This window comes from Harmonia axyridis, chromosome 1 (assembly GCF_914767665.1).
Source record: "Harmonia axyridis chromosome 1, icHarAxyr1.1, whole genome shotgun sequence".
NCBI classification, from domain to species: Eukaryota; Metazoa; Arthropoda; class Insecta; order Coleoptera; family Coccinellidae; genus Harmonia; species Harmonia axyridis.
In genome coordinates this window covers 44,103,637-44,119,914 of record NC_059501.1, presented here as the reverse complement: position 1 = coordinate 44,119,914, position 16,278 = coordinate 44,103,637, and the positions used below count along the sequence as shown (strand labels likewise).

General features: G+C 33.2%; 1 protein-coding gene and 1 long non-coding RNA gene across 2 annotated transcripts; one reads left to right on the top strand and one right to left on the bottom strand.

Annotated features, from left to right (window-relative positions):
- Positions 1 to 521: 521 nt before the first annotated feature.
- Positions 522 to 15,200, bottom strand: LOC123671466 (two pore potassium channel protein sup-9). The gene is made up of 6 exons (XM_045605323.1): positions 14,341 to 15,200; positions 13,698 to 14,144; positions 13,431 to 13,648; positions 1,919 to 2,200; positions 1,747 to 1,865; positions 522 to 1,288 (listed from the first exon to the last, which is right to left on the bottom strand). The coding sequence occupies exons 2-6, from the start codon at positions 13,822 to 13,824 to the stop codon at positions 1,015 to 1,017; spliced, it is 1,020 nt and encodes a 339-aa protein (XP_045461279.1). The 5' UTR covers positions 13,825 to 14,144; positions 14,341 to 15,200; the 3' UTR covers positions 522 to 1,014.
- LOC123671468 lies at positions 9,493 to 13,507 on the top strand. Its single transcript, XR_006746111.1, has 2 exons — positions 9,493 to 9,869; positions 13,251 to 13,507. It is a non-coding gene; the product is annotated as an uncharacterized LOC123671468 (long non-coding RNA).
- Positions 15,201 to 16,278: the final 1,078 nt, after the last annotated feature.

The window sequence follows — 16,278 nt, the reverse complement described above, 5'->3', positions numbered from 1 at the left end:
AAAAAAAACACTTGTCTCGATAGGCACCAACAAAAAATTCCGCTATTTTGCTAATTGATATGAGCCGTGACTTTATATGGCCCCCCCTCAGACATCGCCTGGATCCGCCCCTGCAATATTTTCATAATTTCCAAAGGAATTTCTGAAAACTTGGACAACCCTTGTAGAATTGAAATATTCAGGCTTCCTCCAAGTGACTTTGGATATACCATACTTCTAAATCGCTATCACTGCCCATAATACAAACATATCCGATATTTTCCTATATTTGTCAGAAATTTCATGAGCATGTCAAACTATGATTATTATGGACATAATTAAGTATACATTTTCATAGCAACCAACCATCTGGAGGAGTACCTACTTCCAAGCCGCTGTCACTGTCCATAATATGAATATATTCCAAAAAAACTGTCAGATATTTTATAAATTGTCAAACAAACGAACGTTTGTGGTCTAGTGTACTGTACCAATCTATTGCGCTCAACTTAATTGTACACAAAACTTCAACTTGTCACAGCACTCTTGATCATAATTTATTTGAACGCTCGTTATATAATTATTATGGACTAAGATGCATAGAAACCCTGGTGTGTGCACTGATTCGATTTTGTTTCAGAATTTTTGAGATAGTCCACCTGTTGCTTTGGTTACCAGAGTTCTTTCTGTAAGGTGGCGCTTTTCAGAATAGTTCGAATTCTCGCTATCTGTCTGGCGCCGTTTAACAACCAAATAATGATTTGAGACACTGCGAACTTTTACAATTAATCACAATTCAGTTCATATATAATTTCTGATGAATTGAACGGAATATAATGACAGACGGCTACTGGTCTATTCAGAATATAGAAGATTGTCGGAATTGTAATAATTTACAAATACAATATCCTACATATATCATTATAAACAATCGAAGAGAAAATGTCTGCAGACCCAAGATCTCGCAAGTGGAAGTTACTTTGTTTCATCATTTCAACCTTTTTTTTTGAGGAAGATGATAACCATTCAGAGTTGTCATACAGACGCTCTTTTCACATTGAAATTTGTCATTAAAACAGTATGAGAAGGATGATAGCTAGTATTCAATAATAATTCTCTATTGTCCCCATGATTCAAGCCCAAACAATTACATGAACAAACCGATATTTGATCAATTTCAGATTCTTCCATGTAAGCATGTCCTGCTAAGAGTTTTCCATTCACAGCCATGACCTCCCCATCAAGCGTGAGAACATGATGAGATGAGGATTGGAGATCTTGTTCATCCCTGCGAATATCCTCAGCATTCCTAATTAAAAAAATAAATAAATAATTTCATTTTTTTCACTGTTTGATTCACTATTTCTGAGTAAATATTTTAACGTTTTCATTTCAATCAAACCTAACAACGGATATCTATTGCATATGTGTTGTTGTTCAAGAGCGCAGGGTTTTTGCAATTACTAATTCCAACACATTTTCTAATATTTTTATACTATTTTCAGTATATAAATAATCAAAATAGTGGATTAAATAATGAAAAAGTTAATGATTAAATTAGTAGAACTGATTTCAAATTTAAGTGATGTGTTTTTAGAGTTACCTACATTTCATAACTATCTATATTGATGGTGATATAAGAGTATAGATAAACTTTTGTTTAAATACTGCAAAACACACCAATTTAATTTTTTTCGGATTGTTAGAAATAACGTTTCGTGTTACGAAAGTTCCTCCATATTATAAATATTATTTTTCAGTACTCACATAGTCATAAAACGTAGAACAAGCAAATTTATACTAGCAGCAACAACTGCTAAGCCGAATAGTATGAATACCAAGCTCAATGCAACATATCCTGGTTTGTCCTTCAAGGCATTGTCATTCTGAAAAATAATTCAATGGTTCTATTTCGTCGAGTAAAAAATAAGTAATTTACCTGAAGAGCTACATAATCTCCAAATCCTATTGTAGTTAAAGTGACAAAGCAATAATAGAAACTATCAAAATATGTCCATCCTTCATATCGGGAGAAGACTGCAGCACCCGTAGTGATTATTATCGACGAAAGCATTCCAGTTGCAAACATTAGATTCATTTCTGTTGCTTCTATTTTAACACAATTCAGATACTTTTTTATTTGGCGAATAACAATTGAAGCAAATTTATTGAGTCGTTCTCCTATACTTTGAAACATGACCAATCCCAAAGGAATGCCAACCTAAAATAAAGTAAAACTCTCACACTGTATATAGTTTGAGAAGTACAAACATTGGCTTTGATACATGGAGAACTTCAAATGGATCGACATACAGAATTTTGTTTTAAGATATAGATACAGAGTGCCTTTTAAGCGGTTTTTATAGAACTGGGTCATTTTGAATTGAGATATGTAATGATATTATTCGATACTTTTACTGAGATGAAAAATTTTAGCGACCTAATTATATATCCTGTTATACAGAGAATAAAAATAATTTGTTCTGAAAAAATTTTTTCTTTTCTTATATGATTGAGTAGTCAATTCGGAACTATTTTTGTTTCAACTCTCACTTTATTCCGAATAGTTTACAAAATATTAGTGAAGAAAGTGAAAATTGAAATATGCGTACCAAGTCAGTTAGATATTTGAGTTGCAATAGATATGAAGAATTATTCAACAGGGAAGACAATAATTATATTGACAATCAATCAATGACAAAAAGCTTATGTTACAGGGTTCAATAAAATACTTCAGAATTGGTGTATCAGAATATTCAGTTTTGACACTCCTTCTTTATAAATTATACAGCGATCTTCTGAAGTTGATGATAAACCCATAGCTTCAACACAGAACCCCAGTTTCGGTAATGGCTTTGTTTCAAACCATATAAGGTTATTGCTTCGGTATAAACACTGGCTACTGGCCCAAAATATTATCAGGTTTGAGAATTATTTCTTTATCAGATCACTTTATTAGGTGTCATATCCTTGAATAACTTCGTGGATTAACAGTTGATCAATTTTACTGAAGTATTGAGAGCTTCAGCCCAAAAACGATAATCACAGGGTGATTCTTGCATCATTGTGATCTAGTTTTATCCATAATGGTTCTAGTCATTCTTTCCACAACACCGTTTTCTTCAAGAAGTTTGATCGCTGGTTAGCCTAACTGAAGAGTCCACCAGCGATCTCGGGACAAAACACGGTAATCCCTTGAGAAGAGGCTCACCTACATAAACTTGGCTCGAGATCAACTCTCCAAACTTCGAAGGTGATATCGTATTGCACTGGATTTGTTCCAGGCTGTAATGATTTGCCTTCTTCTTTTTTCTAACAGTACTCAGAGAAATACTCAAATTAACAAATCGATAGGTGTTCAAAACTGATACAATTATTTTCACAATTTCTTGGATCAAAACAAGCAAACTTAACTAAATTCAATCTTCTGTTAATGACAATTTGAACATCAACCCGAATTCTACAATTCAAAATATTACTGATAGAGCCATTAATAACTCAATTTCGATTTCCCACAGCCGCCTGGGATGTCATAATTCATGAATGGACTACTTCCGATTTCTGGAAATAAAAACTTGCTAAGTTCGCTTTACTTTGGCCCCCCAAAAAATCCGGCCCCTCTTGGCCACCCCTGTTTTTGAAAGCTGGCGTCGCTACTAGATTATAGTTTCAGATTCGACGAAAGAACACATTTAAATTAGGTACTTGTCATTTTTCTTCCTCTTTATAGATTCAAAAATATTCGTTTGAGTGTTTGCGGGTTATATTTTCAGTTAAAACTATTTATTTTCTAGTTAGCATCTCATTTTGAAGGTTAGAAAATGAATTAACAGGCAGATATTGATCTTTCTGTCGATCTCTGTGTCCGGTACCTTCTAGAAAGAGGCAGTGGCGTAGGGCTTACGAGTTCGTCAGAATATATTCATGGATCCACCATTGAGATTAAGTTCCAGTAGTTGTAGTCATGATTATGGTAGTGATACTTATTTAATTTTAAGTAATGAAGATGCACCAAGAGAAATGCATGAACAATCAATTTTTTGAAATTACTGTACCTTCCTACTCAGAAGAATTTTATAAAAAGCATTTCAGGATGTACACAGCATATATAAACGATTTAATGAAAAATTGTCTAAAATTCGTATTATTGTTGAACATTCCGTTGGCGCAGACTGCAGAATTTTAATAATAATTCTAAAGAATTAATTGTTGCTTTAGTAACTTCTGCATCTGTTTCACATAATTTGTGCATTTTCTCAAATGATGAAGGGGAAGATTTTTATTTTGAAGAACCTGAACCATGGCCTGAAATGAATTAGATGAACCAGCTGGAAATTTAACCAGAAGAGATGAAATTTTTAATATGGTAATTGATTGTGTTTTTAAACGTGGGTTTAGTGGATCGAATAACTGTTTTAACACTTTTATAATATAAGTTTTATTCTTAAACAGAACAGGAGAACAACGGCTTCCAAGTTTTTTTTTTTTTTTCAACTTATGACGTACTACTCATAGACAAGACAAGACTATATGCGGCTGCGCAATACATGTCATTGATACAATCATAGAATATGATCAGTGTTACCACTAGGATAAATTAACTTGCCATTGTTCCCTAAACATAATAACAACACTCCCCCTCAATGGTAAGTTACCCAAAAAAATTTCTTAAAATACATTGCAGTTGATTGTAAAATTATTGAATGAACTTAGAGACAGCGGTTTCGTGAACAAATCTGCGAGTTGCAGTTTGGTTGGAATATACTTTAGTGAAACTGTTTTATCATTTATTTTGTCTCGAATGAAATGATAACGAATATCAATATGTTTGAGTCTCTTGTGGAACTCTGGGTTCCTACACACTTTGATAGCCGATTGATTATCTTCATAAATCATGACATTTAAACTATCACAAATTTTTAAATCACTAATTAAACTCTTAAGCCAACAAGCTTCACTTATGGCTAAGCTTAAAGCTATATATTCCGCTTCTGTTGAAGACAGAGCTACGGATGATTGTTTTCTAGAGCACCAACTGACTGTGCACCCAAAAACTTTAAATACATAACCAGACGTAGATTTCCTGTCTGTTCTATCCCCAGCCCAATCTGCATCAGCATATCCTTCAATTTCATTCTGAAAATCAGTTTTTCTAAAAACTAAACTTAAATTTTGTGTTTTTTGAACATATCTTAAAACTCGTTTAATCGATTGCCAAAGTTGTGAACTTGCAGTTGATTGATATCTACTTAGGATACTTATGCTTATACATAGATCTGGGCGAGAGCATAACATGGCATACATTATAGAACCTATTGCTGCTCTACATCTTTCTTCAATTTCTATACTTTCAGAATTTTTGCGTTTAAGATCATCATGTCTAAAATTTGGTTCCATAGGGGTATTACAAGGTTTACAGTTTTCCATTTTAAAAATTTTCAACATTTTCTTTAGATATAAAGTTTGGTTGATTATGATTTCATTTTTCAATACATTTTGTGTGATGTGCATACCCAAAAAATAACTGATACCTCCTAAGTCTTTCATTTTAAAGTGTTGATTCAAAGTAACTTTTAGATCATCAACCTCTTTTTCATCTGATCCGGCAATTAATAGATCATCAACATAGATCAATACAAAAATCTTTGAACAGCCTGAAATTTTGTAGTAAATACAGTATTCATTTTGAGATCTTACAAAGTTCAATGTCATCATTAAATCATTAAATTTTTTATACCAATTTTTTGGTGAGGATCGTAATCCATATAAGGACTTCCTTAGCTTTGCAAATTTTCCTGTGTCAGTATTAAAACCTTTAGGTAATAAAATATATACATCATCATCTATTTCTCCATTTAAAAAAGCACTACATACATCAAGTTGATGTATCCTGAAATTTAAATTATTGCATATAGCTAAGAAAATTCTTACAGAAGTTAATTTCGCTACTGGACTATAAATATCGCCGTTTAATGGAATTGTCTGTTGAAAACCTTTTGCAACAAGTCTTGCTTTGAATTTCGTGACACTACCGAACTCGTCTTTCTTCCTCTTATACACCCATTTGCACTCTATGACAGGCCTTTTAACATCACTATCACACACTACTTCAAACGATTCATTTTCTTGCAACGATTTTACTTCCTCCTCCATTGCCTTCCTCCATTGCTCAGCCTCAACGCTTTTCATAGCATCTTCATAGCATGTTGGTTCGTCATCTTCTGTAACTGTCAACAACAAACTATCCAAATCCATTTCAAAATCTTCAAACCTTGGGTTTCCTCTTAAGTTTCTTCTCAGGTTATATCTTCCATTCACTATTTCTTCACTGATTTCTGGATCCAACTCTTCTTCATCGGTAATTGTCTCTTCATCGTGTACAATATTATCAATTTGGGTATCTTCTAACTCCAAGTCTTGATTTTCTTCAATATTACAGAATTCAGTTATTTTACCTTTTGTTTCTTGAACTTTTTCTGGTAGGAATATTACATCCCTCTGTATGACAACCTTGTTTTTATCAGGTAAATACACTCTAAATCCCTTTGTGTCTTCTCCATAACCAAGGAAGTATCCTTGTTCATTTTTTGTGTCCCACTTCAATCTATTTTCCTTAGGTACTAGTACTGAAACTCTACTTCCAAAAATATTAAAATTTTCCATCTTATATTCCTTTTGATTCCATAATTCAAAAGGAGTTTTAAACTGAACAATGCTTGGACCAGAGCGATTCAGAACATATGTAGCGGTATTTATTGCTTCTGCCCAAAACATTTTTGTCAAATTTTTATTGCTATGTAACATTGTCCTGGCTGCTTCAACCAATGTTCGGTTTTCTCGTTCCGCCCTTCCATTTTGTTGGGGAGTATATACCACTGTGCGTTGGTGGCATATACCTCTGCTTTGCAGACATTCCGTTACCTGTTTGTTCACAAATTCTAAACCATTGTCTGTCCTCAAAACTTTCATCTTTGCACCAGTTTGCCTTTCTGCCATAGATATATAATTTTCAATTGCTTTTGCTACTTCAGATTTCTGCTTTAGGAAATAAACATGTCTATATGAGGTGTAGTCATCTTTAAATAATAAAAAATATCGAGCTCCTCCTAACGAAGGTGTTTCCATAGGACCACACACATCTGCATGAACTAGCTCTAAAGGTACAGTAGCTCGTGATTCACTATGTTGAAATTTTAATTTATGTTGTTTGCCCGATAAACAGTATTCACAAATAAATTCATTGTTTATATACTCAACATTCATTTTTTTAAGGAAATCTTTGATGTACTTAATATTTTGATGTGCTAATCTGTGATGCCAAGTCTCTAAATTTTCTATATTTTTAACTGTCATACATTCAGAAATATTATTAGTTAATTCATTTTCTATTTTGTTTTCATACATTTCCTTCTTGAACTGCATTTTATATAATTTATTCTGTCTTAGTGCCTGGGCTCTAATATTTCCATATTTATCAAAAAACTTACATGATGAATTATCAGATGACATGAAATATCCCTTATCAAGAGCACATCCAGCCGAGAATAAATTAAATTTTAGGTCAGGTATATACAAAACATTCGATAATGACGTTTCAATGAATTTTCTTCCATTATAGGACCACATTTTAATATTTCCATATCCTCTTACCTCCAATGTTTGCCCATTTCCAACTTGCACCATCCTAGGGGTTCGATCCTCGAACATTTTCTCGAACAAGCTTCTATCCCATGTCATATGTTCAGTGGCTCCCGAGTCAAGGTACCAATCACCTGATTTTACACCATCTGAATATACCATAAAAGCGTTGTGTTCCACTTCTTCTTTGACAGGATTCTTATTCGACGGTTCTTCCTTTTTCTTCTTGATCCAACAAGTCTGAACTAGATGTCCTTGTTTTCGGCAGTAACTGCAAAATTTATTTGTTTTATCAGCCTTATCATTCTTAGAGTTCTTAGTTCGAAAGTAACAGTTCTTTGCTATGTGACCAGCTTTTGCACAGATGTAGCATTTTTTGGTTGGATTATTCTGAGAACTCGTTTTGCTTACTAGTGCTGTTGTCGACTCTACTGTTTTGCATCTTTCTTCTTCAAGCAATAATCTAGAGGTTAACTCTTCCAATGTTTGATTTTTATCTGGAACTGACTCCCATGCTGATCTGAAGTGTTTAAAATGTTCTGGCAAGGTCATCAAGATTTTAGTAATTATCATTTTATCTGACAGAACTTCACCTGCAGTCTTTAATTTGGTTTTTATTTCCTCAATTTTGGATATAAATGTATTCACAGAGGAATCAAAGTCGAGCATGAAAAACCTTTGTTGTAGCAAATGCACACTTACAACTGATTCTTTATCATATACCGTTTTTAATTTGGTCCACATTTCTTTCGCAGATTCACATGACAGTAAGTGAGTTAGAGGACCTTCTTCCATACGTGTAACCAACAATTCTTGAGTTTTTGCGTCGTCCTTGAGCCATTTGTTAAGTTCATCTCCTGAACTGGGTTTTATTCTTGAACCATCCGCGATCTCGAAAAGACCTCGTCCTTTTAATATAATACTGGTTTGAAACTTCCATATGGGCCAATTATCACCATTTAATTTTAATGTCGTCGTGGTCGTGTTATCTGCCATTTTACACCACACGTGGTTTTTTCGATTTTACTTTTCACACACTCGAAAAACGTATCGTTAAATTGTTTTTATTCCAGTTGCACGACTGGGCACATAACCTGTTTTTAAACGTGGGTTTAGTGGATCGAATAACTGTTTTAACACTTTTATAATATAAGTTTTATTCTTAAACAGAACAGGAGAACAACGGCTTCCAAGTTTTTTTTTTTTTTCAACTTATGACGTACTACTCATAGACAAGACAAGACTATATGCGGCTGCGCAATACATGTCATTGATACAATCATAGAATATGATCAGTGTTACCACTAGGATAAATTAACTTGCCATTGTTCCCTAAACATAATAACAACAGATTGAACATGTTTTTTATATTTGACTTTCGATATAAATAAGAATCTATGTACTCTTCAAAAATTTATTGCAACAAATAATGTAAAAATAATCCAAAAAATCCGATAATAAATAATATAAAAAATCTTCTATGTTAACATAACTAGAATAAATATGTCAAATCAAATCAAATTTATTGAAATGTATATACAAATATACCGAAAAATCCCACAAAAATCTTCTATAACATAATTAGACAAATAGGTACTTCTGAAGTATTATTTTTAGGTTATTTGTTCTAATTCTATTAGCTTGTCCTACTTTTTTTTCGATATTCCGATAAATGCGACAAAATTAATATTGAAAAAAAAACATATATGCATGATAACATAACTAGGAGAAATAGGTACTTTGGGAGTAATTTCACATTGTTTTTAGTTATTTTGTGTTATTTGAAGCAGTTCAATTTTTTTTGTTCTGATTCTAATAACGAGCGTTCATTAAAATTCATGGTCAAGAGTGCTGTGGAGAAAGTAGATTTGATTTCTGTGACAACGAGTAGCGCTTAGCTGGTACCATATAACGATATGGTTTGAGCTAAGCGCTACTTGTAATCACAGAAAGTCAACTCTAATTTCTCCACCGCAGTCTTGACCACAAATTTTAATGAACGCTCGTTAGCTTACACTCCCTTTCTTCTCTTCGTTCTTGTCTCTATCCCTAATTTCAAAAATTTGAGAGGTATATGGGAAAATCCATGATATTCTAAAAAAAGAGACCAAGGTTGATAGTATAAAAGGCCCAAGTAGAATCCAAGAGAAGAGCAGTAACAAGAACATTATCCCAATCTTTCGGACATCATCCAGTATGTGAATTTGAGCCAGCGCCGTAGGAACACTGTGCCCACTCCTAAAACCAGATTGGTGGATTGGTAGTATATTAAGAGATGTGCTGTACTCATAGAGTTTCTTGTACACTCATTTCACCAAAATTTTCGACAAGAAAAGAAGGATACTAGTTGGTTGGAGATCACTAATAGATTTTGGTTGAGTAACCTTTGCTAGGGGACCTGTTACCACCGTTTTCCAAGATGAAGGATAGTAACCGAGTTCTAAACAAGTATTAACGAGGTGTACATTATCTGCGGCATACACAATCGAGTCATATTCCCAGATTCGCCACCAACAACATTAGATATCAATTTATAAATTATTTTAGTGATATCTTGTGAACTGGGAAGACGAAATTCAAAATAACCTTCGAAATTGTATTTGGTGTTTTCATAATGAGATGTCATCTCAGTACAATCCTCGTTCAAGCTGACAGTAATCGAAAGGAAATGTTTGTTCATTTCTTCAACATTATTATTAAACTCAGGTGGAAGAGTATTCATTCCATTTGGTACAGTATTAAGGTTTTTGAGTTGCTTCCATCCTTCCATAAGGTTCACGAATTACCAGTGGATCTAGAGATGAAATAAATATGTGCCTTTTTTCCTCTACGAATAACACTCAATGTGTAATTCCTCAAATTTTTGTGCCTTCCTTCTTTCATAATTTGAATGACGTCAGTCAACCAAGGCGCTCTTTTTCGGTGACTCGGACCATCTGGTGTGTATTGATTAAATAAAGAGGTGATTTTTGTGGTGAAATAAGTGATTTTATAATCGACAGAATTATTCGAATAAAATAGATTCCAGTCCAATAAATTGAGCTCTCTCTTGATGTCATCCTCCAAAAACAACAAAAATCTTTGAACGTTACAAATTTCTCAACTTTCTAACACGAATTCAGCAGAACAACAATCTTTGATCTGATATACCCTCCGCATCCATCGTACCAGCTCAAGAGAGCCTGAAATAAACACATGATCAATGAGAGTTGAAGAGCGACTGGTTAACCTGGTAGGTTCATCAATATGATGCCTCAGCCCTAAACTCTCCATCACATTAAACGACTGCTCAAAAGAAATACTTTGCCCTTTGGAGAAGTTCATATTAAAATCACCCAGTCACACAATTCCATCAACTTCCGGAAAATCCTGTGACAAAGCTTGATTGGTCTGATATATTGATTCAAAAATAAAAAAATCCAGGATGTCTATAATGGCGAGAGATTTATTATACTTCACCCAAACTTGCTCCGATCAATGTTAGAATAAGCATAAACCAAAGAAGATTTGTGGAAATTTTTCACATATAGAGCTACGCCACCTCCCCTAGAATCGCGCGTCGATATCATTGATATTCCCTTTAAACCCACTATGTTATCAGAAATAGAGTTATTCAGCCAAGTTTTCGTCACATTCACTATAAAAAAGTCATTGAAACAAATAAAATGACCAAAATCAGAAAACTCAGACAAAAATGATCGTACATCGCTATTTTCAAAGAAGCTATGAAATCGAAATAAACAATTTTGCAATGAATTAATTAAATATTCCAAGTATACAGAAATATATCAAAATAAACAAGATTTACGATGTATGAATATAAGAAACAAATCGAATATTCACAGTATGCAAATAGAAAATCCATAAAAAGTAGCATATAACCTTGCAATGATAACAATGAGTAAATAATGATAAGCTTTATACAAAATAAAAATGAAATATAAATACATAATAACTTATAAACAATGTAAACATGAAATATAAAAAAACATAAATAAAGATCAAATATAGATAAATAAAAGTGAACTATAAGCAGAAACAAAATATATCAAACAAACCAGCAATACAAAGACGCAGGAGAACCAGAAATTCAGTGCTACAAAAAAAAATTCTAATTGGAATTGTTTAGTGTTATTGATCTGTTTTCGAGCGGGTCTTGGCAGATATAGTAGCTGCTTCAATTAGTTTCTGGGTCTCCTTCACTGCTCTCGCGGAAAGCGTTGAGTCCTCCTTCGATCTAACCCTGGGAGGTTCAATTTGCTCCAGGTACAAGTTGTAATTGATTTCTTGGATAAGGGGTGGTTGGTGCGCTATTTGGCCCCACGATTGGTTCCTGTTGACTACTTTCGCAATCAAGAAACTGATAATTTAATATAAGGGATGAAAAATTACCCCCTGTATCCCGTTGCGAGTTGCTGATTTATTGTAGTTAAGCACATTGGTGTAACAATGCAACTTTCCAAATATGGTTATGATTCGATGAATACTTTCTGAAATAGGGAAATACAGATATTCAGGAACAAAAACTTCATCAATTCCCTGAAATAATTTTCATGAATTCCATTTCATTGCTTCGCTTCAATTTTTTGCGAGAGGCCTTTCGGGTGTTCCTGTCAAACGGTCTGCCAAGTTCACACCGGTAAAATTTCAAATCTATCTGTACTGAATAAAACATTCTCCCCTGCAAGGTTCTAGCTCAATTAGTTTTGGAGTTATGAATTTTTCAATATACCTCTTTGAATGTAATGCTGATATTCATCTGCATCAAAACCACTATCACCATCACACTCGATTAGTCTAGCCGTAGAGGTTTACGATTCTTCCTACAGATTTCCAGTCAGAGGTTCAATTCCAAAGCAATTAGTTCTTTATTTTTTTTCATTCCATAATTTGCATTTTCTTTTAATAACCCATGGATTTGGAATATTTCTTGAGCAAAAGGAAATATTACCAAGCCTAAAATTTGTAGTGTTTTTTATATCATTTTGTAGCCTGGAGACATTGGAAGACAAAACAACCCAAACAAGGTCTTCTGAAGAGATATACTTGTTCCTTTGATTGCAACCATCTGATTTGAATTGATTGAGAAAGGAAAAATCCAAACAAATGGTCTTTTATTAGATTATTCTGTAGACCATTCTTGAGTGGAGTGCAATATTTCACTCCAATTTAAAGCAGTTTATTTATATCAATAGTGTAGATTAAGTATCTATTCAACTATAACAATAAGAAATGGGCAGTAGAGTATATTTTTTTCGGCTTGCAGAATAGTTTATTCCTCAAAATCATATAGATGTAATATTGTTGCTAGTAACCATTGCTGTTTTTGCAGTGGCACTTAATTCTATTCTGAAGTTAATTCTTATGAATTCTTGACAAAATCTTCACATCCAAGATAAAATAGTAGAATTTAAAGAAACTTCTCCAAATGTTGAAGTTGTTAAGACAATATTTGTTCACTAAATGTTTATCAATAGGTGCAGGTAATGCCAATGAGAATGGGAAATGAATTACAGACAACAATGTCACAAAAACAACTCATTGTAGTGATGCATATCATAAGAATACTGGGAATCATGATGAGATTATCATAAATGTGGTATCGATATAATTTCAGTGATTTTTATTTCTAGGATATCATGTTATTCAGTCATGGCTCTAAAGGGGGACAATATAGAAGAATTCTACTGGATTCCAGAACTAAAAGATTCAAAACTTAAATAAAATTATTCACATGTTATATTACCCAGACCAGATTGATAAATAAACAACAAATACCTTATCAATTATATTATAGAATATCTAAAGTTTACCATTGCATATCCCATACAAAAAGCTTTTCCTCCAGCAGTTACTGGGGTTGAATGTCCATATCCTATCATAGCCAAAACAACGGTTGCAAAATAGAAGGCACCTGCAAACTTCCATTGTGGACCAGCTTTATGTGGTTTATATTCTGTTATCACCAATTCTATCATTCTATAATCCTCTTCAGAAATATTATATTTCTTTCTAAGGGAGTTAGAGGAAACTGAAATTTTTTTTTTCAAAAATCAGCAGTTTCTTCAATTAAGGATTACCTTTAAGTAATTCATCCCTTTTACTTTCTTCTTTCGACTCTAATGCATCAAAAACAGCTGCACCAATTAATAAATAAGTAAATGTACAAACTACCAGCGACAATGTTCGCACATTTTGTTTCTTCATTTTCGTGATACGTACATGAAAATAAGTTTAATTATTCAATTAATTCTAGAAATGTTTGGATTATTGTTCATTCCTTCTCTATTGATTTTTAAAATACATTACATTGAATATTCCATAGAAATATAGAATAACCATAGATTAACGAAGTATAGAAAATAACTGAAAATTAGTAAATCTGTGACTTATCTATGCTACGGATATATCACTATACTGTGGAATATTCTAAGATACATTCTATTCTATATTCTATTTTAAGATATAATTAGTGCTCTGTGTTATGGACCCTGCAGTATCCGTGATTTAAGGGTAGGGTGCGCCATCTATAAAAAAACAAATTCGTAAATGGGTGAAATGAGCATAGTTCCGATTCATAGTCATCCCTCAAAACCAGATATGCCGTTCTTACAGCTTCTTATAAAATTAGGTTTGTTAGTTGAGTACATTTTGCCACGATTTGTCTTATGGATGGTTTTTTGAAAAAACCTTCAATCAACAAAGAATTTATGCACTATTTACCTTTTCGCCATTAGTGAATTTATTTGTCGTTTTATTCACGATTATATTCTTTTTTTAAATCAAATCCAACAATAGAAGCTGATTCGATCCCCAACATCGAAAACGATTAACTTTTCTCTTCTTCCTTTTTCACTATCACAGGTTTTTCTCCACCACGAAAACTTTCTTTTAAAATTATCATATTATCTGAAATTCATTTACATCTTCTTCGTTCTCTTGTTCTCCAGCTTAAAAAGTGAAAAATGGTAATAATTTATCTTTTCAAGTACGAAATACTCAAAAAATGGTAGGCTCACATTTAAAATTGCAAAAACAATCAAAATTAGTAGTAAACAATAGTAAGGTAACTAAGCAAAATTAAATCCTTGAGATATGCGAACTAGATGAAATGATGAAAGTGTATTATGCGTTAGTTGAAACTCATAAGCTATGGTGTACTGGTATGGGGTGGAATAGCGACTTCTTTTACTACAAAAAAGTGGAAATTTTACAAAAGTGGATAATAAAAAACATTTACGGAAAGCCACTCACCTACCCAACAGAAAAGTTATATGAACTATCAAGAGTATGCTCTGTAAGATAGCTCTATGGATTGATGTGCCTTTTTTAAAGTACCAACACAATCTTGGGATACCTCCAAAGAATTATAGAAATAAAAGGAAATCATCTTCACATGTCGAAAATGAAAAAAACAGTTCCACAAAGATCATTCATTACATACATTATATCTCGCACCTCTACTTTATAGCCAACTTCCACTAGATATCATAGAGAAAAGAAATAACAGAAGGTAATAAATAATATATACACAGGGTGTCCCGGGAAGAATGCGACAAACGGATACCATGAATAAAGGTCATCATGGAGGACTAGTATCAAAAGGTTTCAATTGCCTGAGTGCCTTCGTTTGCAGTGACGGCTCGTGCCCTCGAGATGTGGGTCGGCCACACTCCGGAAAATTACGAACGTATATATCAAATTTATTAAAATTCATCAGTTCCAAAAAATGAAGTGATGAAATGTCTTTAAACCTTATTTCAATTTGAGTTATAATTAAATCCAGAATTTCACAAAAAAGCCGTTTCATTGAGGAATTATCCGTGAGCTGAATTTCGGAATCTATTTTACGTTTTCGACGTCTAGCACTCGGTGGAATTACTTCTGGGAGTTTTTCTACTTCTGAATATAAGCGAAAGAAATACTTATCTTCTGTGCGAAATTTTTTCAGAGTCGATAATAAAGAAGTTATTCTGGCGTTGCAATAAGTTATATCTGATAACTTATGCTGGATTATAGAGAAAACGGGATCTGTGTATGTAAAAATCAAATTAAAAGAGTGGAGAATGAACAAAAATTCGAAATCATTCAACATTTTCGTCAGACCGGTAGCTTCACGTATTGTAATATCATCCCATTCATCTAAATTGTCGCTGATATGATCAAAAACTTCAATTAATTCTTCTCTCTTATCGAATATTGTTTTTACAGCGCGAGATTTGAAATTCCAACGAGTTTCCGAGCTAGAGGGTAATCTTTTTTTGCAAATTTTGTCTAGAATATTAGTGCGTTTACTTGATTTAGTTAAAAACGACGAAAATCCTGAAAGATTCGAAAAAAACACGCGACACTCATTGATTTTCTTGGTCGAATCTTGTAACACTAAATTCAATTTATGTGCATAACAGTGCGTGAATAGTGCTTGAGGAGCAATTGCTTTTATTCGCGCTTGTAACCCATTAATTTCCCCCGCCATCACAGCTGCCCCGTCATATGTTTGACCTACTAATTTAGTCGCTAAATTGAAATCTTCAAAATTGTCCAACAAGGTATCGAAAATATCATTCGCGGTTCGACCTTTACTAACATCGAAAAAACCCCAAAATCGTTCGGATATTTTACCTTCTCGAACGAAGCGGAAAATTACTGACATCTGACAAA